At 51.4% G+C, this 21,506-nt stretch overlaps 9 protein-coding genes across 9 annotated transcripts; 1 reads left to right on the top strand and 8 right to left on the bottom strand.

Annotated features, from left to right (window-relative positions):
* Positions 1–457: 457 nt before the first annotated feature.
* On the top strand, positions 458–1,751 carry CABS01_02751 (oxysterol-binding protein; the record flags this gene model as incomplete). The annotated part of the gene is made up of 2 exons (XM_060536129.1): positions 458–502; positions 612–1,751. The coding sequence occupies 2 exons, from the start codon at positions 458–460 to the stop codon at positions 1,749–1,751; spliced, it is 1,185 nt and encodes a 394-aa protein (XP_060394041.1).
* Positions 1,752–1,952: 201 nt separating this feature from the next.
* CABS01_02750 (exonuclease) lies at positions 1,953–2,822 on the bottom strand (the record flags this gene model as incomplete). The annotated part of the gene is made up of 1 exon (XM_060536128.1): positions 1,953–2,822. The coding sequence occupies one exon, from the start codon at positions 2,820–2,822 to the stop codon at positions 1,953–1,955; it is 870 nt and encodes a 289-aa protein (XP_060394040.1).
* A 1,549-nt stretch (positions 2,823–4,371) lies between these two features.
* On the bottom strand, positions 4,372–6,359 carry CABS01_02749 (uncharacterized protein; the record flags this gene model as incomplete). Its single annotated transcript, XM_060536127.1, has 6 exons — positions 4,372–4,478; positions 4,535–5,055; positions 5,186–5,519; positions 5,596–5,818; positions 5,874–6,199; positions 6,272–6,359. 6 exons carry the CDS (start codon positions 6,357–6,359, stop codon positions 4,372–4,374), a joined length of 1,599 nt encoding a protein of 532 aa, XP_060394039.1.
* Positions 6,360–7,087: 728 nt separating this feature from the next.
* On the bottom strand, positions 7,088–8,101 carry CABS01_02748 (uncharacterized protein; the record flags this gene model as incomplete). The annotated part of the gene is made up of 2 exons (XM_060536126.1): positions 7,088–7,434; positions 7,489–8,101. The coding sequence occupies 2 exons, from the start codon at positions 8,099–8,101 to the stop codon at positions 7,088–7,090; spliced, it is 960 nt and encodes a 319-aa protein (XP_060394038.1).
* A 594-nt stretch (positions 8,102–8,695) lies between these two features.
* On the bottom strand, positions 8,696–9,344 carry CABS01_02747 (uncharacterized protein; the record flags this gene model as incomplete). Its single annotated transcript, XM_060536125.1, has 3 exons — positions 8,696–8,809; positions 8,871–9,235; positions 9,293–9,344. 3 exons carry the CDS (start codon positions 9,342–9,344, stop codon positions 8,696–8,698), a joined length of 531 nt encoding a protein of 176 aa, XP_060394037.1.
* Positions 9,345–10,540: 1,196 nt separating this feature from the next.
* On the bottom strand, positions 10,541–11,510 carry CABS01_02746 (uncharacterized protein; the record flags this gene model as incomplete). The annotated part of the gene is made up of 3 exons (XM_060536124.1): positions 10,541–10,624; positions 10,710–10,855; positions 10,925–11,510. 3 exons carry the CDS (start codon positions 11,508–11,510, stop codon positions 10,541–10,543), a joined length of 816 nt encoding a protein of 271 aa, XP_060394036.1.
* A 528-nt stretch (positions 11,511–12,038) lies between these two features.
* CABS01_02745 (flavin containing amine oxidoreductase) lies at positions 12,039–14,876 on the bottom strand (the record flags this gene model as incomplete). The annotated part of the gene is made up of 5 exons (XM_060536123.1): positions 12,039–13,614; positions 13,685–13,783; positions 13,839–14,021; positions 14,096–14,329; positions 14,404–14,876. The coding sequence occupies 5 exons, from the start codon at positions 14,874–14,876 to the stop codon at positions 12,039–12,041; spliced, it is 2,565 nt and encodes an 854-aa protein (XP_060394035.1).
* A 681-nt stretch (positions 14,877–15,557) lies between these two features.
* CABS01_02744 (oxoglutarate dehydrogenase) lies at positions 15,558–18,808 on the bottom strand (the record flags this gene model as incomplete). The annotated part of the gene is made up of 3 exons (XM_060536122.1): positions 15,558–16,075; positions 16,132–18,511; positions 18,575–18,808. The coding sequence occupies 3 exons, from the start codon at positions 18,806–18,808 to the stop codon at positions 15,558–15,560; spliced, it is 3,132 nt and encodes a 1,043-aa protein (XP_060394034.1).
* A 930-nt stretch (positions 18,809–19,738) lies between these two features.
* Positions 19,739–21,209, bottom strand: CABS01_02743 (dihydrolipoyllysine-residue succinyltransferase; the record flags this gene model as incomplete). Its single annotated transcript, XM_060536121.1, has 2 exons — positions 19,739–20,035; positions 20,097–21,209. The coding sequence occupies 2 exons, from the start codon at positions 21,207–21,209 to the stop codon at positions 19,739–19,741; spliced, it is 1,410 nt and encodes a 469-aa protein (XP_060394033.1).
* Between the last annotated feature and the right edge of the window lie 297 nt (positions 21,210–21,506).

The following is a 21,506-nucleotide window of genomic DNA, read 5'->3' as shown; positions in this document are numbered from 1 at the left end:
GGTGAGACCGGGGTTGGTTTCTCTAGAGAGCTCTTGGTATGTGCCAATGAAGTAATGGCACACTACGAGACTGTACGACCCTTTCACATGCTAGTTTGAAGATGGGGACTGAGGGCCTCTTATCTCAAAAGAAGCAGCGTTCCCAACCCCTCCCTCGACAGAATCGGTCTCGAGTGTGTTCTGTTCCTTGTTACTTTACGTTGATCTATCTAGCCTCTTATTGTTTCTGTCACCCAACTCCACTGATTTGCTGAAGCTTCTTGGACGTGCCCAGTGTCGACTGAAACGGCGCTGAAACAACTGCTCCTGGCAGAGTCAAGACATTTGGCCATTTCATGAGCCTCCAGCCATTCCATATCTCATTAATAACAACGACAACAACAAAGAGCGATACTTTAGAAGAGAAACAAATACGGGAGACGAACTTTAGACGGGAATCATACAATCACACGGCAAAATGGATACAAAATCATTCTCATCACGGATCAGTGATCTTGTCAAGGTAAGCAGCACCGCATTCCATAACGACTGGTTGCCCATCAGCAAGGGCTCCACCACATGATTCAAGCACTCTCAAAAGAAGCAAAGCCGCTAACAACAAACCGCTCTAGTTCCTTTCCTCTGTCCAGGGAGACCTCTCAAATGTCACCGCGCCGCCCTCTTTCTTGGCGCCATCGTCAGTGGTCGAAGTCGGCCACTGCTGGTGCCAGCGGCCAGGCGTCTTCGTCGCCCCGGCACTGGAATCAGACCCGGAGAAGCGCAGCTTGAAGGTGCTGCGCATGATCCTCATCGCCATGCGCAGCCAGTTCTACGTCGCCGGCGCGCCAAACGTCAGCATCAAGAAGCCACTGAACGCGTTTCTGGGTGAGCTGTTCCTCGCTTCGTGGACGGATTCCGATCGGAAGGCGAGGACGGAGCTCGTGGCGGAGCAGGTTAGCCACCACCCGCCCATCACGGCGATGCACATGGGCAGCAAGGAGCATGGTATTCGCGCGGACGGGTATGCGCGGGTGGAGATGACCTTTTCGAGTACTGTGAACATTCGACAGATTGGGCACGCCGTGGTTCACATTGACCGATATGACGAGGATTACCTGATTCCGTTGCCAGAGGTCAAGGTTCGGGGATTCCTCAACGCGTGTCTTTACCCAGAGGTTTTGGGAACATATTACATTGTTTCCAATACGGGCTACATTTCAGAGATCAAATTCTCGGGCAGCGGGTTCCTTAGAGGCAAGAAGAACTCATTCGAGGCGCGGATGTACCACAAGAACGACAAGAAGAACACAATCTACGAGCTTCAAGGATGCTGGAGCGAAGGCTGGACAGTCAAGGATGGAAGGACAGGGGAAATTCTCGAAAAGTACGAGGTCGACGCGTTGGAGAACCTCCCAGCGCCGATGGAAATGGAGCCGATTGCGACCCAAGATCCGTGGGAGTCTAGACGCGCGTGGAACGGCGTCATTCAAGGGCTCAGTAAGAATGACTTCCGCGAGACGGTCAGCGCAAAGAGTCAGGTTGAGGAGGCGCAGCGGCGGATGAGGGCGGAAGAGAAGAAGAAGGGCGAGACATGGGAGCCGTTGTTCTTCAAGAGTATTCCTGGGGAGGAGCACGAGGTTTTCCATCGGTTGGCAAAGGGCGTTAATTGGGAATTACATGACAAGCATACCAAAGGCGTTTGGAAGATTGATGATTCAAAGAGGGACTCGGTGCAACGGCCGTTCAGAGGAGAATCGACACCACTGGGTTAAAGGAATATTGCCTAGATTTAAATTTGATGCATTATGACTATTTGACTAAAATACTTGTGTAACATATCTGTTGTTATCTTTGAAACTTCCTCCTGCTATTCAGGTCGAGAACGCTGCTTCTATAAGCCTCGTTAGCTTATCACGCCAGACAAATTGTTCCGTGGAGGTGATGAAGTAGTCGTAGAATCTGGCATATCAGGTTTAATCTGAGTCTGGCGGCGACTTCGGCCACATATCCCAGTCCACCACATCTTCCCACCTCAACGGACTTTCGTCTTCATCCTCCCATTCTTCCCCAGACGCCGCACTCCTCACAAAAGCGATTTGCCTGGAGGGTACAGGAGACGACGCATTACCGGCTTGTGGCTTTCTTCCCCCATTCTTCTTCTTCCCCTTTCCCTTCTCTGAAAAGAAGGACTTCCTCGTTCTTTGAGCCCAAGTTTTCAACTGGTCCGGATTCTGGGCGCAGAATAACACCAATTCCCTGGTCGCCAGACAATCCTCCAGATCATCGTGTGCTACACCCTCAGCCGCCCAGGTCGGAGAACGTATCTGGATACCGAGAAGCGCCTTGCACAGCGCCTCCAAGCCCCACCTCTTCGTAATCTTCGATTTCGACCCGAGGACGGCATCTGCAGTGATGATGGCGGAATCAATGATTCTCGCATGGGAGGTGTGTAGCACCCGCAGGTCATTGCGGACTGACTGTCCGATGAGAATCGTGTCCTTGTCAGAGTAGCGCCATAGTTCCGCGCGCGCGGCCTCCCAGCCGTCCAAAGCTTCATTTCGTAAAAGAGCTGCGGACATCTTGGTCGCATTGAGACCAGTGACGTCTTCACGCCAGTCTAAGATGGGTCTTCTTGGATTTACAAGCCGGCGGCTCAGCAACACATTGCCCGTAAGGAAGTCGAGAATAGTGATCTGGATCAGTTCGTTTTCGCCTCGTTCGGTACCGCCCATCTCGCAGTCTATGACGAGAGCGGCATACTTTGGATTGGATTGGATTTTATCAGGACAGGGTAGATCAACTGTCGACGCCATGCTGGACGAGCCGTGCGTGGCATTGACCATTGTGGTCGGTAGAGTATATCTTTCCTTTCGGAGTCTCTCCTCTGAGTGACAGAGGTCCGAGATTTGGTTCCAAATAGCGTTTCGTCCGACTGCTGGCGAGTACATGTTGCCCCTGTATATGGTGTGCATAGGCGTAGTAGTTTCGATAGCCCTGACTGGCTGGGTCACGAGCAGCTCAGGGGTCCCAGGTTTTTTGGCTCTGGTTGGCAGATATACTACCAACGGACGTGGGCGGACAGGTTCGGCGGCTCTGGCTGGCTGGGTAACAACCGGAAGAGGTTGTACAAGTCCGGCGATTCTAGTCGATTGAGCAGAAATCTCATCAGAGTGTTTTGCGCGCCTATGTTGTCGCTGACCTTCTTTGGTACTGAATCGTTCCTTGCAGATGGCACATTGGTGCTTTCTCTCTTTTTGATAGGGCGGCATAATCAGGAATTCAGTTGAGGACTGTGAAAAAGGAGAGGAAGAGCAATGAATACCCCGGGGGAAACAAATGTTTATCATTAGTGTATTTATAACTGGAAACCCTGGGTACATTCACGTGGTCTAGATCGGTCACGAGTTGGTTGCGTGAAAAGTTGGCGGCCTGCGACATGATCTCTGTTGGTGCAAGATCGGCTTGATCGACTGCGTGATTGGGCTCCCTTTTTTTGTGATCGAAACACTTCTGCAGGAAGCCAACTGCTCATGTCTCACTTGTTGTGTCGTGATTCTAGTGAGTCGACCGTCTCCAAGGTTTCTTAGATCTTGCTGATCTATCTTCACAGGGACTCCGCTACCGGGTACAGGCACTGTCAACTCAGGGAACTATTGCAACTTCTCATACGAACCTGTTAACTTCGATGGAAGCGCCCGTTATTGTCATAAATAAGCGACGGAAAGAAATATCAAGATATGAAGACTGCCAAGTGATGTTGGAAGCGTTCGTGCAGAGCAACTGCATGTGTCCGAATTTGGCATCTCGAACAAACCAAAAGGGCTTTGCCACGAATCTCTGCGCTAACCTGTGCCAACTAGATGAAAGCTCATGCGTCTGATCAATGCTGCTTATTCACTACTTTGGGTGTCTTGCATGTCTTTGGAAATACGTCGTAGTATGCGCATAGCTGCCTGACTTCCTCTTGGCTTTGCTGCGGTACGCGAGTTGGATTGTTGATACTTTTCCCGCCTAGCTAATACGATAATGCCGCCAGTCAAGCCCGTGAGGGTATTCAGTCGGAAGCGGAGTTATGCCGAATGCATCCGATGGCGATGTGTCATATGAGATAATCACGTCGATTAAGAGTGCATGTACTCCTCAACGTCGCTAATATATCTCCACTGTTCCTCCCTTCTATAGAGATGGAAACACCTCGATAAGGGCAAGGCTTTAACGTTTACTATTCGAAGGCTCCAGTCAAGAAAAACAATTTCCATGGCGCTATGTGCACAAAAGGCATCATCAAGCGATTTCGTTTCGATTCCGTCACCCCACCTTGCGAATCTTCATACTCCTATAGAGAATAGTCTTTCAAAAAGACCCTTCAATACCTTTACTGGGCGATACGATCTAATACACTGAGTTGAGCCTAGGTCCTCTATACCTCTTGTTTGCGTACCCAAACCAATTCGCGACAGAAAAGAGACCCATAACCCCGAGAACCACGCAAGCATAATCTGCCTTTGAATTAGCAAGGAATGGCTGTACAGTCGTAATGGAACAGTTAGCTCACTCATATTCGAAGCCGAGACAGGCATAACAACGGGAAAGTTATAGAACACCAGCGCCAACAGTCCCAAGACAATCGTCAAAATGTTGGCAGCGGCACCAATGAGGGGTGGCATGTTAAACTTTCGCCGCGGCAGTACTCGACGGAAAGCCGCCTCTCCTTGTGACCGTTGATATAGAGCTAGGGCGGCTGGAAAGGCAAAGCTCACTTGCTGTAGAATTAGGCCGGTAGCGACAAGAGCATTGAAAGCCGTCGAAGACGCTAGAAATAAGCAACCGAGAGCGAAGATGAGTGCCCAGTTGACGAGAAGTGCGTTGACTGGCACGCCCATTTTAGGGTGGATCTTGCAAAGGAATGGGGAGAATACAATGGCATTATCACGAGCGAATGCCCAAGTGAGTCGACTGGCCGTCTGTAGTGCTCCCGTACAAGCGAAGCATCCGCAAGAAGAGAGTACAATCACGAACGTTGTTGCTGCTGCGCTGGATCCAGTTGCCTGCGACCAAATCTCGAGAATAGGCAGCCTAGTGTAAGGTCATGTCAGCTCTGCAAACTTCCTATGCCTGCAACACAGATTACTGCCTCGCGTGACTTGAAGCTAGGTGTTACTGATTCGGGCCTAGACACTTAGGTTCAGAGAAAATGGGGGCATACGGTGATGAGAGCACAGGCTCAAGATCTGTGAAGCTGTACAGCATAGCTACGCTGAATGTAAAAGCAGAAACAAACCCGATAGTTATCGTCGATATAAGTGCTTTGGGTATCGCAGATGAAGCATTGGTGCATTCCTCGGCCAAGTGTATGGCGCCATCGAGGCCGGAGTAGATGAAGTTAGGGTTGAGTAGACCAGTCAGAAAGACTATGCCCTTTGACGACCAACCACTCTCATTAACGAACGTGGTCCACACAAAAGAATCCTTCTGTTTCTGTCCCGAGCGCGCCAAGCATGTGACCGTTATTACGAAGAAGCCCGTCAAAGAAAGAAAAACTATGAGATCAGGTAGTCAGCCCTTACACCGTCTTGGGATGGTCTGCGAGATGCAGTAATTAACAACAGTGCCTACAGCCAATATCGTGGACCCAAGCTGTCCTTTTCATCAGGAAAATATTGTACGCTGTAAACGCGATATTGAATGCCTGGAAGACTAGAAAGATGTGCCATGTTTCTGGGATATACGTAGGATCGAGGTACGATGCGAGCGAAAGAATGATGACTGGCATTTGAATGATGAAGCCCGCTCCATTGGCAATCCAACCTAGGAAGTTGATACTGCCGCAACAATAGCTCTAAAACATTGCACACGTCAGCAACAGACGGAAATTGAGCCACAAAAAGTCTTACCAGTCCACGGCTGTACCGTTTGGGTGCTAGGATGCTGGTCCAGTGGTATTGTCCCCCGGCGGTAGGATAGACGGATGCGATCTCAGCCATGCTCAACGCACATGCGCCTCCTAACACGAAAATGAGGACGATGCCATAGAGCAGGGTGACGGGCCCTCCAGAGCTGATTGAAATCACTAGCGTGGCTGCAATTGCGGACCAGCTGTTGCAGATGTTCCATCCTAATCCAACGATAGCCAAAGGCCCAATGTCTCGTTTCGCCAGCGACTGGAGCCCTAGGCGAGACAGGTCGGCGTCTTCGGCAGAAGTAGTAGGAGTTGAGGCATCTGCCAATGCGAAAATTTCCCGTAAGATTAGTCGAATGCCTGTTTTCAAGACGATTCCGAAAAATGACGAACCTTGTTCAACTTTGCCATGCTCCATTGACTTTCCAGTCGAGTTTTCTTTAGGTGCGACGCGTCTAGGGGAGGGTGTAGGCAACGTCATGATGTCTCTATCACGGCCGTCTATCTTGCATGGATCCAAATCGCAACGAAAACAGACAAAACCACAAGTTTCACCGATCGTACGAACACGTATCTTAAGCAGTTTTGGAGTTCGAATAACGGTGATTTATGCGAGCAGCTCGTATAAGGATCCTTGCTACGGTACAAGTCGAGACTGAGACAAAGCGGCAAGTGGTATTTTCCCCGTCACACTGCAGACTCAAATGCAGTCAGCGTCGTGCTTCGCTTGCACGCCCGAAGCTCGTCGCGCTCTGATTCGCGCACTGCAAGACAACAACCGCGGCTCAGATCATCCGCAGCTAGTGTGATGCACAAACAGAGTCACAAACAGTAGGCATGGCACCAGACGTGCAGGAATTCATTTAGCCTTCTTGGTATCACAAGGATTATGTCTCTGTCGAGGAGAAGAAGAAACTCGAGGAGGTCGCCAAAATTGCTTGGTCAATTCAGACAAGACTTGTTCACGGGCATGTTGTTGTATGCACATTGGTCTTCGTGCTCGCCATCATCTCAATGTCGGTGAAATGACCATGTCTTCCGGTGCGGTGTGAATTCGATTCCTCAGGGCATGTAAGCAAAGATTATCCATTGCGAGATACGTTTACACCTTTAGCAGCTATGTGGTGTATCTCAAGGTACAGTAAATCCTCGTAAACCGATGGATGTGTCCTCAACGTTGATCGACGGAATATCAATACATAAGGTGATTTACATGAGAGACGAAACGATCGTAGCAACTAGCAAGCCAACAAAAAGACCCGCGAACGACGATCTGTGTTGAGTCGATGAACTTGGTCTATTTCCGAAGCTTTCGGGCGACCGGCTTCCAGCAGTAACGTCATTGGCGCGAACGCAGCGGAAGACCGTGTAGTTTGAAACCGCGCTCCCTTCAGTATAAATGTAAGAGAGCATTACGGGCCAGACCTGTGTCACCGCGTAGTCATAGACCTGTCTGGTATTACTATCGTTGCCGGGAATGTTGTAGGGTGCAGTTGACTGAAATAGCGTGTGCGAAGAGGCCGAGGCGTTTGAGATGAACTCCGTTGTGAGGTTTCCTTAGATTCTGGGTTAACATCCTTGCGTCAATTGGCATTCAAGGAGTCACTTACTTCTTTCTGCCGTTGTATAAGCCATTGAGTCGCTACAGCTCGCCGGAATGTCGAATCCGATGCCGTACAGCGAAGACTCCAAAGAACTATCGCACTGGACCTTCGCTGCAGTTTCTTTAAGATCGTCGATACAATTTTGTGGGATGACGCCACCACATGAGCCTTGGATATCATCATTGAGCTTCTTGATCTTGTTCTCAGTCCAGCTCATCTGCCACCAAATATATGAGCAGATACGGTACCCGTCAGTTGCGTTTCCTCTCTCGACCGGATTGTTTGAGGAGTCAAGACTGATTTTTGACGGGTTCGAATTGCTCACAGTTCCCCCACTAACGTTTGTGGCAACTGCAACGTCAATGCTCCACCCGTTTCCGTGGCCGAATTCATTGTTTGTTGGAGTCTCTGCAAGTGGCTTCGACACATCGATGCCGAAGATTGGCCAGCTTCCCGTGGCATTTGGATTCAAAAGGCTCTCCGTCAAGATGGAGGAGCTATTCTGTTCCACAGTATCGGCACGTGGCCTGAGATAGGAAACTTGGGACTTGGGTGCATAGCTCCCGTTGACTAGGCTAAGCAACCAGAGGATGACGAGAGAGTTTGTGACATATGCCATATTTCGAACCGACCTAGGAACTGGGAATTTCTGGGAGCAACTCAAAAGTGGCTGTGAGACAAATTTCGAGACGATTCCAGACTTTCACCATGGGGATAAGTACCTACTCAAACATATGTGGCGGATACCCTTCGCCATGAATCTACTCTCGTCTAAGTCAAATGACATGGGCCAAGGTGCCGCACCTCTCACTCGCGAGACAGTAGTGAGCGGCAAAATTGCCGCTCAGGCGAGCAAGAAAAAAAAAGCCAAGCTCTGATCATGTTGACGCTCTCATGATTGGGTGCTAGCGTTCAAAGGATTTTAGCATCCCTTCGGTTGCACTATCGTTCGTCGCTAGCCGTTAAAGAGCTAAATGGAATGACATTCTTCCCTGTACTTTGTCAAAGAAAAATCCACGCCTACGTCACTCGAAGGGTTTGGGCTCGGTAGTGTAAATCCGAGGTCTATCATACAAGAGGAAAGATGGTAGATTGTATGTAGTCATCTTCGTGGAGACATCCGTGTTCTCCCTTGCAACCTAGGTACAGATGGTGGATGCATCAACACCAATCTTTTCTCCATAAGCCACACACATCCAAACCCACCTATTCTTCATTCGTTCTTTTTCATCCAGTCCATCAACTCCGACCAGTCAATACACTGATGTTCCGTGTCGAAACCCGTGACGCCGTCCACTACGACGTTGGCAACCTCAATCGTGAGATCCTGTCCAAACATTGTTAGCACTCACCAACAAAAGTCATTCCAGTCAGAAGAGTGTACTAACAGGTCTGCACATTATAACTTGACGCAGGAGGTCAAAGCAGTGTCCGAGATGATCCATGTCGTGCGATGCATTGAGCTCCCCCGCCTCGCTTGCATAAATCTTTTCGTTGCTGAAATCCGTGTCCATCTTCTCGTGCTCTCGATGTTCCATTGTATTATTACGTACCTCGTAAAGTGCTTTTCGTAGCATATCCAGGCAGTGAATTTGATGGAAAACCGCCACGCAGCTCTCCGTTGGCGCCAGTGTCGGGTGCGTGAAGAAGCCGCCGTTTTGCGGGAGAAGGGAAGACCACGCAGCATCCACCTCGGGCGACGGTGGCATTGCGTAAGCGTAGTCTTGCTGGAAGACTCGTGTAGACGTTTTCACTATTGCTCACCCTCAGCTCCATTCATGCTTTTCCATGGCAACTCGCATTTACTTACGACGAATCTCCGACCTGAGTGGCTCGGCTCCAAAGTAGACGGGCCGTGTCATGAGAATTGGCGGCAAGCAATTGCTGACGCCAGCCACGAAGACCAACAGGAGAACATACGTGAGGTGCAGCTTTCCACGGGCCAAATGTTGCTTGGACCAATTTTTCGTACTCTCAGTGCTGTCCTCTCCCTGCCCGAGCTTGGTGTATGACGAAAAAGAGGCCATCATCTCTTCACAACGTCGCAACGTGAGACATACTCAATAATGGGCTTGACAGCATAAGAGTAGCCAGCCTTTCAGCTTGAATGAACAACAGAACACCTCCCGATAGCGAGGACGGAGAGCTGGAGATGTGCGGGAGTGTGTTCGACTCTCCTCCTCAGTCGGTATGGGAAGAAAGTTGAGAGCCAGCGCTTCTTTAGTACTTGCATGACCCGTGTCAACATCCCTCGTTCCCTGTTAACTGCGTCACACTGGAATTGAAACTGTCGGAGCTCACTCCCGTCTCACCGGTATGTAAGCTTTTTCATCAATAAACTCAAAAGACTCCCGGTACCTTAGTTCAGATGGTTACGAATCACAGCAGGAGACACGTGGAACTCTCCCTGAGCGATGCTGGCATGCACCCCTTAGGCTTAGTACGTTGAGAAAAACCTAGTGAAGGAAATACATTTCCGACGCGAAACCCAGGCTACCTGATGCGGCATGAGATCCGGAGAATAAACCTCCAGGCACTGCATCTATTGACTCCACGATCAACTCAGGCATAAAGCTACTTCCATTACCCACAAGAGGTTTTCGTGTGCGGAAAATAATCAAGCCTGAGACGGTATATAGTGCAACTTAGTAGAACATATTTAAGCGGTGAATGAAGGGGTATAGAATAATGAGTAGTTGAACGTAAGTTGAAGTCTCGCCAATGATCCTTCTATTTGTCAAGCTCAGCCTATGCCCGTGCGAATTCCTGAAGACACAATGAACATGATTAGTGTCAGTCGTTGACAACCTAGTAAATCACCGACTTGCGTTTAAGCAAGCGCTCAAGTTTGAGTCAAAAACGAAAAAGCTTGTGGCTCGATGTCTCCCAGTTGGATTTCGAGGTTCACGAATGGGAACCGCGCTTCAATTAGCCAGCTAACAATGTTCAAAGGATTGAAATAGGTGAATCCTTTGGATGCATTGATAAACTTCCGCTCTACGTGCAACTACTCTAAATTACAGGAGCATAGTGAGCGAGAAGGGTAGAAGCATGCTAATCATTGCAGAGGCTTTTGACGAATGGACCCGTCCTGCAGAGCTTCTTCTGTTGCTTCCATACGAATCTGGCTCACGGCTTCCGTCTACAATGTTGTTAGCACGAATGCATCGGAATACGCTATAATTCGTCCGAGTCCCTCCGTCTTCATAATTGTATGCAAGAAGCACGGGGTAGACATTCGTAAGAGCCGTGTCGTACGCATCGCGTAGGCCAGCTTCCGATCTATTCGAATAAGGTCCCCAGATGCCGAAAAGATGAGAAGAGGAGCTTTCATTCGTCGAAGGTCCGGTAGGCAAATCAAAAGTCACGTTTCCTGGCCAAGATTATTAGTCTCCGCTGTGAGGTCTGTCACGGTCAGTTGCAAGGGAGGTTAGCGACTTACTTCGGAATGACGAAGGGGATGAGAGTGCTTGAGGGCAGCTCTTAGGCTTTTCGAAGCTTCTGAAGGTGCTACACGGCTGGCGCACCAGGGCCTCTTTAGTCTCCTTGATGCACTCCTCGGAGATAACACCATTGCAGGTCCCGTTAACATCGTCTTGGAGCTTCTCCAATTCTTTGACGGTCCAGACGTTTTCAAACCAGGCAAAGGAACAGATGTCATAATTCTCAGTGTAGTTTGTCGTCGAGTTCAGGCCTTGAAATGCATTCTCCGGTCCTTCGAGACTTATGACTGCGGGATTCGATACTGAAGTGCTGATGCCGTCCGCAGAAATGTTGGTCGCAACGGCGATGTTGATGCTCCAACCATTTCCGGGGCCGTAGTCATCGGCAGGTGGATTCAGCAGTGGCTCCGTCACATCGATGCCATTGATAGGCCATGTTCCTGTGGCATTTGGGTGTGCTACTGCGTCGCGGATATTGATGCTAGTCGAATTACTTTGCCGCGCCTGTATGCGGTCAATTCGGGCGCTATCGGCTGTTGCCAGAAATGACAAGCCTGTCGCAAGGATGCCGATGAGAAACTTCATGTTGAGATTTCTCAACTCTTCTGAAAGTTTATGCAGTATTTTTGTTACGTAATTTTTGATGTTATTAGGGTATTCTCGTGGGCAAGATTCGAGAATCTCATGCAAGAAGCATCATTAGTAACTTAGAAAGAGAGCAGATCAAGTTGAAGCTTAAGGGCGCAGGAAGGCCAGTCACTTCTTATAAGCCACCTACTACTTCTGCCTTGACTTGAAGATCGCCAATATTGGGACTTTGGTATTCAGCAATGACGTACTTACGTTGGTGTTTATGGCAATTCTAGTGGTCAATCTCAGCGCTGGGTAAGACAGAAGGATTCATGCTTTGCGACGCGGTCTCTTGGCAGTCAGCATAGGTACCGAAGTACCTTTGAAATAGTTCCTAGAGAAAATGACTGTGCAGAATTCTTCTTTGAATCGAGGGTGTCAACTATGCCAGCTGGTTGCACCCAATGAATGGTCAAAGAGTTCAAAGGTTGGCTTGTGTAATCATCAACTATTCAATTTGAGAACAACTACATAGAGTAGCAACTACGCAGATGCCGTCTCATCCGATATCTTCTGTAACTGATCCTTCAATTCCTCTCCCGTTAGTTCGGCCAAAGTCAATATAGCCGACTCGACCGTACTCAGAGCAACAAGTGCGGCGCCATACGTGAGTTTCACCTCTCCAGTGCCGATCACAGCAGGGTGGTCTGAGAATTCCTGTCTTGTTGGAGAACTGGCCACCTCCACGCTCTTTCCCGCAGGAGCTTGAGAAAAGGCGTCGGCCCGGGCACTCTCACTCACCAAAAGGTCATGAGGCATTTGCGGAGCCGCTGCAGATTCAGCAACCTTGAAACCGCCCCTGTCGCCAGAGTTGTCAGGCTCCTCAAAGTTCATATTCTTGAAATTCCTCCGGTACCGAGGCATCTCTGCAGGCAACGGGAAGAATGGCAAAGGAGTTGGAGTTGGAGTTGCCGTCAGGGCCGCAGACTTCTCCCCCTCTGCTGAATGTTCCTTGATGTAACCGAACTCGAGAAGGTCCATGGCCCATTTGTATGCCTCGTATGTGTCCTTCATCTTGGGGTCGTTCCTACTGCCCTGGTGCAGAGCATCAAACATCAGGTAAAGTGCGCGTACAACACTCTCGAGCGCCCCAACAACCCAAGCGTGGTGCGCAGAAGCTGCTTCGCCGACGAAGTATAGCTGACCACCTGCGTTCGGCTTGGTGATGGCCGGGTACAGCTCACTGAACTGGCTAGGGCCGAAGTAGGCGAATGCTCCAGCCATTTGGGGATCATGGTACCAGTCGTAAGCGTGGTGCTCAACGTACTGCTCATTGAGCATCTCCAGGGTGGCAGCGAGTTTTTTCGTGTCGTTGTGGTCGTCAGTGTGGAGGAAGGCGAGATCTCGAAGCATGACTTCCTTCAGCTCGGCCTCTTCTTCGAGAATGCGATTGTTAGTTGCCTCGTCAAGCTTGCCGCGCGGCTTCGATGCAATCAGACTAGCTAGGCGCTGGGCTGTCTGCCCCCAGGTGTAGGAGACAAGCAGAACAGCAGGCTTGTCTCGTGGGTCGACCTCCTCATTGATATTGTAGGAAGGGTACACGCAGACCTGTGGAGCCAGATCCGTACGGGCAAGGCCGCCTTGGTCGATGTCGTACGGCGCCTCCTGCCACCACGGGGTCTTGAACTTTATGCCGACCTTGCAGGAAGCGCCATATCCCAGGCAGCGAATGGCTTGCTTGGTATCCCAGAGCAGACCAGCCTTGGAGAGGTCCATTCGGTTCATCGATCCCAACGTTGCCGAACTGAACACCGTGAAGTAGTCTCTTGAAGGCAGTGAGTTACGGCTGATACTGTCCTTGAGCATCACGGTCATGGACGTGGTCACTTGCTCGTTGATTTGCAAGTTAGCATTCATTCCCACAACCTGGGTATTGAACCTGATAGCCGATTGGTTCTTCATCTTCTTGCGCATCTCTTCAGCAATCTTTTGAGCGCCACCGTCGATGCAAAACCAATGGTCGTTGGTCTCTTCGATCTTTTTTTCATTGTCGGTGATGTAAAAGTCGATACTCTCCAGGACAGCCTCGGTCAGGCTTTGGTCGTACCATCCAGTGCCACTAGGATCAATGCAATTAGGCCCATCCATTCATGGTAACTTCGAGGTGCGGAATAGAGAGGAGTACTTACTAAGTGGCAGTCTCCAACCACTGAATGGTGTTGTAGCTCATGTTTGCGCCGTGGGGGATTTTATCACCGCCTTCGGCGAGGTCAAGGATTGGCCCCTTCCTTTCGGAAAGTGAGCATTTTGCATCAACTGACCGGAGAATCAGGAGGTACTCACGTTCGCAAGAATTGACGAACACTCATCTTATCACATTTCATCAGAATCTTCCAGAGCTTCTCCTCGGCTGCACGAGACATTGGTTTCTTCTTATCAATGTACTCATCGAGATACTTCTTGATGTATTTGATGAAACCTCCAATTGCTTTCTCAAAGAGGTCGCCTGGGCTCGTTTTCAGGAGGCTGGGTGGAAGGGTGAAACACTGTTAGCGATTCTGCTTAAGTCTACACCGATTCCATAACAGCTGGTGACTAACTTTTCTGGAATCTGCTTGTCTGGGGCAATGCCCACATTGAGTGCAAAAGGATCCGTCTCTGTCGAATCCTTCGGATATGGGTTGCCGACCTTGCGAACGTTGTTGAAGAGCGTTGGGCATTTATTCTTATCATCGCGCAGATAGTACTTGATCAGTCGTGGAGGATCGTTGACATGCGTGCGATCGCCCAATTTACCCTCTTTGATGCCCAGCATCTCGAAAAGGCTGAAGGTTCTAAAGTTTGTGTGTTAGTTGAGCTCATTTCCAGGCCTGAACTTCTCCATTCCATCGAGGAATCCGCAACACACCTGTCCATGATTGCATTCCTAGGGAAACGCATGGCTCCGACGTCATAGTAATCGTGGAGAACATCCTTGTTGAAGTGGTGGGTGTAGAGCCTGCCGCCGACCTCCTTTGAAGCCTCCAAGATCTCGTAGGTGATGTGAAGGTGGTCAGATCCCTTCTCTTTTGCGATGGTGTCGTTAATCCAGTCAATGGCTAAAGCTGTAAACAGTCCTGCTACTCCAGCGCCGATGATACCGACGTTGAAATGTCCTGGCTTCTCGGGAATGACGCCGCCACCAGTGACCGGCTTGAGGGTCTCGGCCAATCCCGAGATAGTCGCAGCTTCTGGCTTCAACTCTCTATTGTGTGCAAGCTTGGAATAGCCGGCCTTCGATGCTTTGTAGTCGTTTTCGAGCTTCCACTGGGCCACAAACTCGGCCCATACGTATTTATAACAGACTTTTGGGGCCGTAGCAGGGGACTCGGGAGGTGCCATATTGCTAATTTGTTCCAGATGGACTAAGGTAGTTATCAAAGGAATAGGGGCAATGGGCTTTGGTCGTTGATGTTGGAACCGTAGTAAAGGACATTTGGCTCGGGAACTATGGGAATTTATGCAATTCTTGGTGACATGAACTTCACGTACTTATTTTGACAGTACCTTGAGGAAAACCTTCCATGACCATCCGCCGTTTGTTGATATTTAGTCTCACTCTCAGCCGCTACTAGTGCCATCCTATGCTTGCGGGAAGCAAATGCGTTGCTCGTACTTTTAACCTATCATCCAATCTGCTGGACACCTGAGACAGTGACAGTGTCTATCCCACCCACAGAGGCTGGCTGAAATTTGAATAGCTGACGTTGAGAATCAACAAGCAAGCGGGCACTCTAACTCAAAGCAGTTTAACCCGCGCTCCCAGCTCTCAGCTGCGGCCCAAACTTGACCTGCATTCAGATATTTTGACTCTTACCCCGCAAAACTGGAACGACGGGGAACGGCAATCATTGAAACTTGTCCTTATCAATAGTACTCAGGGGTCGGGCCGCTGGCATGATGTCTTAGTTTCCGCCCGCCAACCGCCGAGTCTAGACCAGCTCCCGCACTAACGAGGAACAATTCGAGAACTGAACGCAGTTTTTCCATGTTCGTTCACCAGTACATCTTTCTGTCTCGAACCTAGATTTCGAAAGCATCCTCGAGAAACTTGGTCTCCTCAGCTTGGTGAACCTTTTTGGAACCAGTAGCAGTAGCAGCCCCTGTCCCTCGCCCAGCGTAAACGATCTTCTTACCCCCAAGCACACCCGAATTCTCAATCACAGTCTCGAGCCTGTCCCGCATGTACTGCCACGCGCCTCCGTTATACGGCTCCTCCTGGCACCACACAATCTGTTGCGCATTGGGGTACGACTCCAGGTTCTCCTTGACTTCGGACCAGGGGAATGGGTGGAGTTCTTCGATGCGCGTGATGGCAACGTTCTTGATGCCCTTTGCTTCACGGTATCTGTGCAGTGCTGCGTAGACTTGACCACTGCAGAGAATGACACGGTCGATCTTTTCGCGGGGGAGGATGTTACCCCGTCCGTGTTCCAGGTCCTCGAGGACCGGCTGGAAGGCTGATGTGCCAATCAGGTCAGAAACGGGAGACCTGGCGATGGGATGTCGAAGAAGAGACTTGGAAAAGAAAACAATCAGAGCTGAGAGTGTTAGCAGACAATTCCAAGCCAATCCTCTCACGAGAACGTAAACTTACGCTTCTTAGGAGAATAAACCTGCCTCCTCAACGCATGGAACAAATTCGCCGGCGTCGTCATACACATAATCCTCACATTCCCCTCCTTCCTCGCCCTCTTCAAATCCTCGGGCCAAGCCCGCCCATCCTCGCTTCCCAACTCCAGAAACCTGCCCAGCCTAGCAGAAGAATGCTCCGGCCCCTGGCCGTCATACCCATGCGGCAAGGACATGACGAGGCTAGACTCGAGCATCCATTTCGCCTCTCCTGAAGAGATGAACTGGTCGACAATGACCTGTGCGTTATTCACAAAGTCGCCAAACTGCGCCTCCCACATAACCAACGAGTCTCGCGCAGCAAGAGAGTACCCGTAGTCGAACCCTAAGACCCCAAACTCGCTGAGCGGAGAGTTGATTGCGCTGTATTTGCCTGCTCCTGGAGTGTCTAGGTTGTCGAGCGGCGTGTACTCGGCGTGGGTGACTTGATCGTGTAGGACAGAGTGGCGCTGGGAGAAGGTGCCTCGCTCAACGTCCTGGCCGCTGAGGCGAACGGACTTGCCGTCTTGGAGGAGGGTTCCGAAGGCTAGGGCTTCGGCTGTGGACCAGTCGACTGTGCCATCGTCAAAGGCTTGCTTCTTGGCGGCAAGGATGCGTTGGAGGTTGCGGTGGAGGTTGAAGCCTTCTGGGACGCTGGTGATTGCGTTTGTAATCATCGACAGTGCAGCTTTGTCGATTGCATTCGCGGATGTAGTAATAGTCTCCGCGGCCGAAGTCAAATCCGAAGAAGCAGCGTCCACAGAGCGTTCAGCTGGCTGCTTGCTTCTTGCCAGCTTCTCCTCTAGCTGCTCCCAAACCCAAGTCTTCTGCTGCTCTGCCATTTCGGCAGACAATCCACCCTCACTGATGAACTTCTCAATGTAGAGGTCCATCAATGATCTCTGTTCGGCAATTCTCTTGTACATCTCAGGTTGCGTGAAACTGGCCTGGTCAATCTCGTTGTGTCCGAACCGCCGGTAGCAGACGACGTCAACGACGATATCCGAACGGAACTCGGCCCTCCAGTCCGCAGCCAGCTTGCTGATGAACACAACGGCTTCCGGGTCATCAGCATTGACGTGGAAAATCGGGGCCTCGATGTACTTGGCCAAGTCCGTGCAGTAAGGCGTCGATCTGGAGTCTGGGGAGTCGGTAGTAAACCCGATTTGATTATTCACAATGATCCGGACTGTGCCGCCGACTTCATAGCCCTTCAGGGCCGAGAGGTTGAGCGTCTCGTACACAGGCCCCTGACCAGAAAATGCGGCGTCGCCGTGGAGAGCCAAGAACATCACCTTGGACTGATCAACGTCGTCTTTTAGATGCTGTACAGCCTTGGCCTTTCCTTGGGCGACCGGATCAACAGCCTCCAAGTGGGACGGATTCGGCAGCATGGAGATGCCAACCGTCTTCCCGCCAGCAGTCGCCCGCTCGCCCTCCATGCCAAAGTGGTACTTGACATCCCCAGTCTGGCCCTTTGAAGTATCAAACGCCTCCGTGCCCGCAAACTGACGGAACAGCGTCTCGTAGTCTTTCCCATACACCGTGCTCATGAGGTTCATCCTCCCGCGGTGACAGCTTCCCATAACGATATCCTGTACGCCATGCGCCTCTGCGCAGCGATCGATGAGAGCGGCTAAGCCGGGAGCCAGCCCCTCTGCGCCATCCAGGCCAAATCGCTTCTCGTTGGGAAACTTTGCCGCGAGGAAGTGCTCGAGGGACGTTGCCCAGATCAAGTTGTCGAGGATCTGCTTCTTCTCTTCAGGGGAGGGGGGCGAGGTATGGTACGCTTCGATGCGCTCTCGGAGCCATTGGCGTTTGGTGGGGTCGGAGACGTGGTGGTACTCGACCCCGATGGAGCCACAGTAGATTTGCTCGCAAGTGGCGATAATGTCGCGGAGCTTCATCGTCTTGTGTTCTTGTGCGAGGTGGGGTAGAAGCTCTGGACCTAGGACGATTTCGCGGTCCAAGTCTGCGGCGGCGAAGCCGTACTTGCTCAAGTTTGTCGTGCTCGGAATATCATCGTGTGGCTTGACTGTCGCGTTGCCAAGGTCGCCAAGGGGGCTGATCCTTGCGGCTGAATGGCCATATTGCTGGAACGCTCGAACGATATTCTGTGTCTTCAGAGAGTCGACAATGTGACTCGAATCCGCACCGAGAGACGATTTGATGGCCGGTGTGTGCCTGGGTGAGATTATGCCTGGCGGTGGCTGAAATGCTTGCGTCGAATGTACCGAGGGGTCTTCCATGTTGCTGAAATATGTATGCCATGATACATGGACGTTGTCGGGGTCCTTCTTCCAGGAAAGATACATTTCGTCAACGTAGTTCGCTGTTCCTCCCTGAAGGAACGAGTCTATAGGACTCTAGGCGGTCGCAGATCGTTAATCCTGGAGGCATGACCGAGGAACTTTTAGACAAAATCTTACCGGGAGAACCCTTGGTTCCTCTGCTTCTGCTGCCGTAGCATATGATCTACCTCTCGAGGGCTCGAGTCTACATGATCTGGTAGACGTGAACGTTGGGCCGTTTCTTGGTCCTCCGATTCTCCTGAGAGGGGACGAGATGCTGCGGAAGCTCGAAGAAGGAAGGAACGAGGTCTTCATGTACAAGAGCTTTCGTTGTGTATGGCCTTTACAGATGGAGCAGGCGGATTGAATCATCGTGTCGGTTGTTCAACTGGTGATGGGTATTAGCTTTCAGAATGGTAGAATCTGGAACCTTATCGATTGACAGGAGAATCAAGTTGAGGGCAAGGTGACATGTCTCCGTTCTCGATGCTCGCTCTTTCGATACGCGGCTTACACGAGGGGAAGATCTGTAACTAACCCCATGCCGATGGCGCACCGATCTCTATGCCGTCGTTCGAGTTGAAAGTCAACCGAGTAGGCTAATCAGGCAGGCTATCGGCAACTCGGAAGTACCGAAGACAATTGGCCTCGATCTCAGACCAATATCGAGGCGATGCTCCTCGCAGGCAATTGCTTTGCTCGTTGTTGGCTTGGAAGCGGTTAAAAGTTACCCTCGGATATCGAAGCCGAGACTTTTGCGTGGATCCGCCGTGAACCAAAGTCAGCCTCCTCCGGCTTCTTCACCCGGATAGCCAGCAACGACGGTAACATATCTCTTTTATGTCAATTGGAGAGTGCTGAAAAGAGTATGGCGTTCGGATTGCAGTCTGCCAGAAGCCACTGGATGGCATAATGGCAAGTGTGCTTGAACACTGACTCCACTATCGCCCCTAATGCTACCTTGTTAGATGCCTGGTATAACAGCCCAAGTTCCATCAGACCTCTACGAGCCAAGAGTGGTTAAAGTTGAAAGCAATTGCAATGAAGAACGGGCAATATGCTGGACGCTGGATTCTCCGGATTATCTATGACCGAGCCCCCGTCTAAGATGTCTAAGATGCAGCAACTGTACGCCCCCAATGCCCGCACGGCAACGCTGTCAATCCGATCCCTCCACCCATTTACAAAGTAAAATACAATTCGGCACGATGCTACACGAAACCATAGTCGTACGCAGTCTATGCCCCTTCTCTCGCACACTGTCTCTCCTCAACGCAAATAAACAGAGACCTTATTCCATGTTTAGAGAAGAAGGCTGGAGGGGTCCTCGATGTAACCCTTGACGGCGCCAAGGAAGGCCTCGGCCTCGCGCTGCTCAATGAGGCGGTGGTCGTAGGTGACGGTAATGTACATCATGGGGCGGATCTCGAGCTTGCCGTCAACGACGACGACGCGCTCCTTGATGCCGTTCATGTTGAAGATGGCGGCCTGGGGGTAGTTGATGACGGGGGTTCCGAACATGGAGCCAAAGATGCCGGGGTTGCTGATGGAGAAGTTGCCGCCCTCGAGGTCGGGCATGGCGAGCTTGCTCTTGCGGGCCTATAGTTTAACGTTAGAAAGCCTGTACTTCTTTGCAGCACAATCATAATGCGGGACTTACCTTGTCGGCCAGCTCAGCAACACCACGCTCAATACCAACGATGTCCAAGCTCTCCACGTTACGCAGCACAGGCGTAACCAGACCCTTAGGCGCAGACACAGCGATACTGATATCAACGTAATCCCTGTACGTGATGATCTCCTTCTCGGTATCCATGGCGGCGTTGATCTGGGGCACGCGCTCCGCGGCCAGACACGTCGCCTTGGTGAAGGCGCCCATGTAGCCGAGCTTGACACCGTAACGCTTCATGACCGCCTCCTTGTTCTTGGCGCGCCAAGCCATGAGGTTGGTCATGTCGACTTCCTCGATGCACGTCAGGGAGGCCGTCATGTTTTGCGACTGCTTGAGCTTCGTGGCGATGGTCTTGCGCATGCGCGGCAGCTTCTCGGTGCGCTCGCCGCGGGAGAATGAGCCCGTCGCGCCAAAGGGAACCTCGGACGCGGGTTTTTGTTGTTGCTGCTGCTGCTGTTGGGGAGCAGCAGGTTTGGGTGGTGCCGGCGCGGGCTTGCTCTCCTCCTTCTTGGGCGCCTCGGGCTCCTTCTTCTGCTCCTGGGCCGGCGCGGCGGCGGGCTCGGGTTTGCTCTCGGACTTGGGCTCTTCCTTCTTCTCCGGCTGAGACTCCTCCTTCTTCTCGGCGGGTGCGCCGCCCGTCTCCATGCGCGCAAGCTTCTGTCCGACCTCGACGGTGTCGCCCTCAGCAACGAAGAGCTCGACAATAGTGCCCTCCTCCGGGGCGTTCACGGCGACGTCGATCTTGTCCGTCTCGATGCTGGCGACTTCCTCGTCGGCCTCAACGCGGTCGCCGACCTGCTTGCCGATGGAGGCGATGGTGCCCTCGGTGATGGACTCGGCCATTTGCGGGACGGTGATGATGACCTCGCCATGCTGGATACGGGTGGTGCTGAAGGAGCGGTATTGGGAGGAGAGGGCGGGGAAGGCGTGAACGATCGGTCTTGAGGTGGTGCGCGTCGCGGTTGTGAGGGATCTCGTCTTTGTGGATGTCGGTTTTGATGCTGCGCTGGTGATCTGGGTGCGAGCTGCGGATGCGAGTCTGGAAGAGGCCGCGGAGGGCTTGGCCAGGCGGCCGACGGCTTGAAGCTGAGAGCGCATCATCTTGGCGGTTGTGGGTAGAGGAGAGGAGAGGAGCGTGGTAGTTGAGCGCCCGGCGATCCTCGACGACAAGTCTGGGTGTTTCTGGTGGTGTTGAATGAGTCTTTGACCCTGGTTAGAGAAAAGGGACTCGGAAAATCGTTGTGTAAATTTGACGTTGGAGCTTTGCTAGGCGCTGTGACAGAATCACCTGCCGCTTTAGCCTCAGAGATCAACAGCTCCGTATGGCAAGCACCACAAAGCAGGTCACTAGACTATCTCAATAATCTCTGGTATGTATCACGGCCTGAATTTAGTTTA

This window comes from Colletotrichum abscissum, assembly GCF_030869225.1.
Source record: "Colletotrichum abscissum strain IMI 504890 chromosome Unknown Scaffold_5.1, whole genome shotgun sequence".
NCBI lineage: Eukaryota > Fungi > Ascomycota > Sordariomycetes > Glomerellales > Glomerellaceae > Colletotrichum > Colletotrichum abscissum.
The sequence above is the reverse complement of the archived record's forward strand: the minus strand, read 5'-3'. Positions and strand labels throughout refer to the sequence as shown.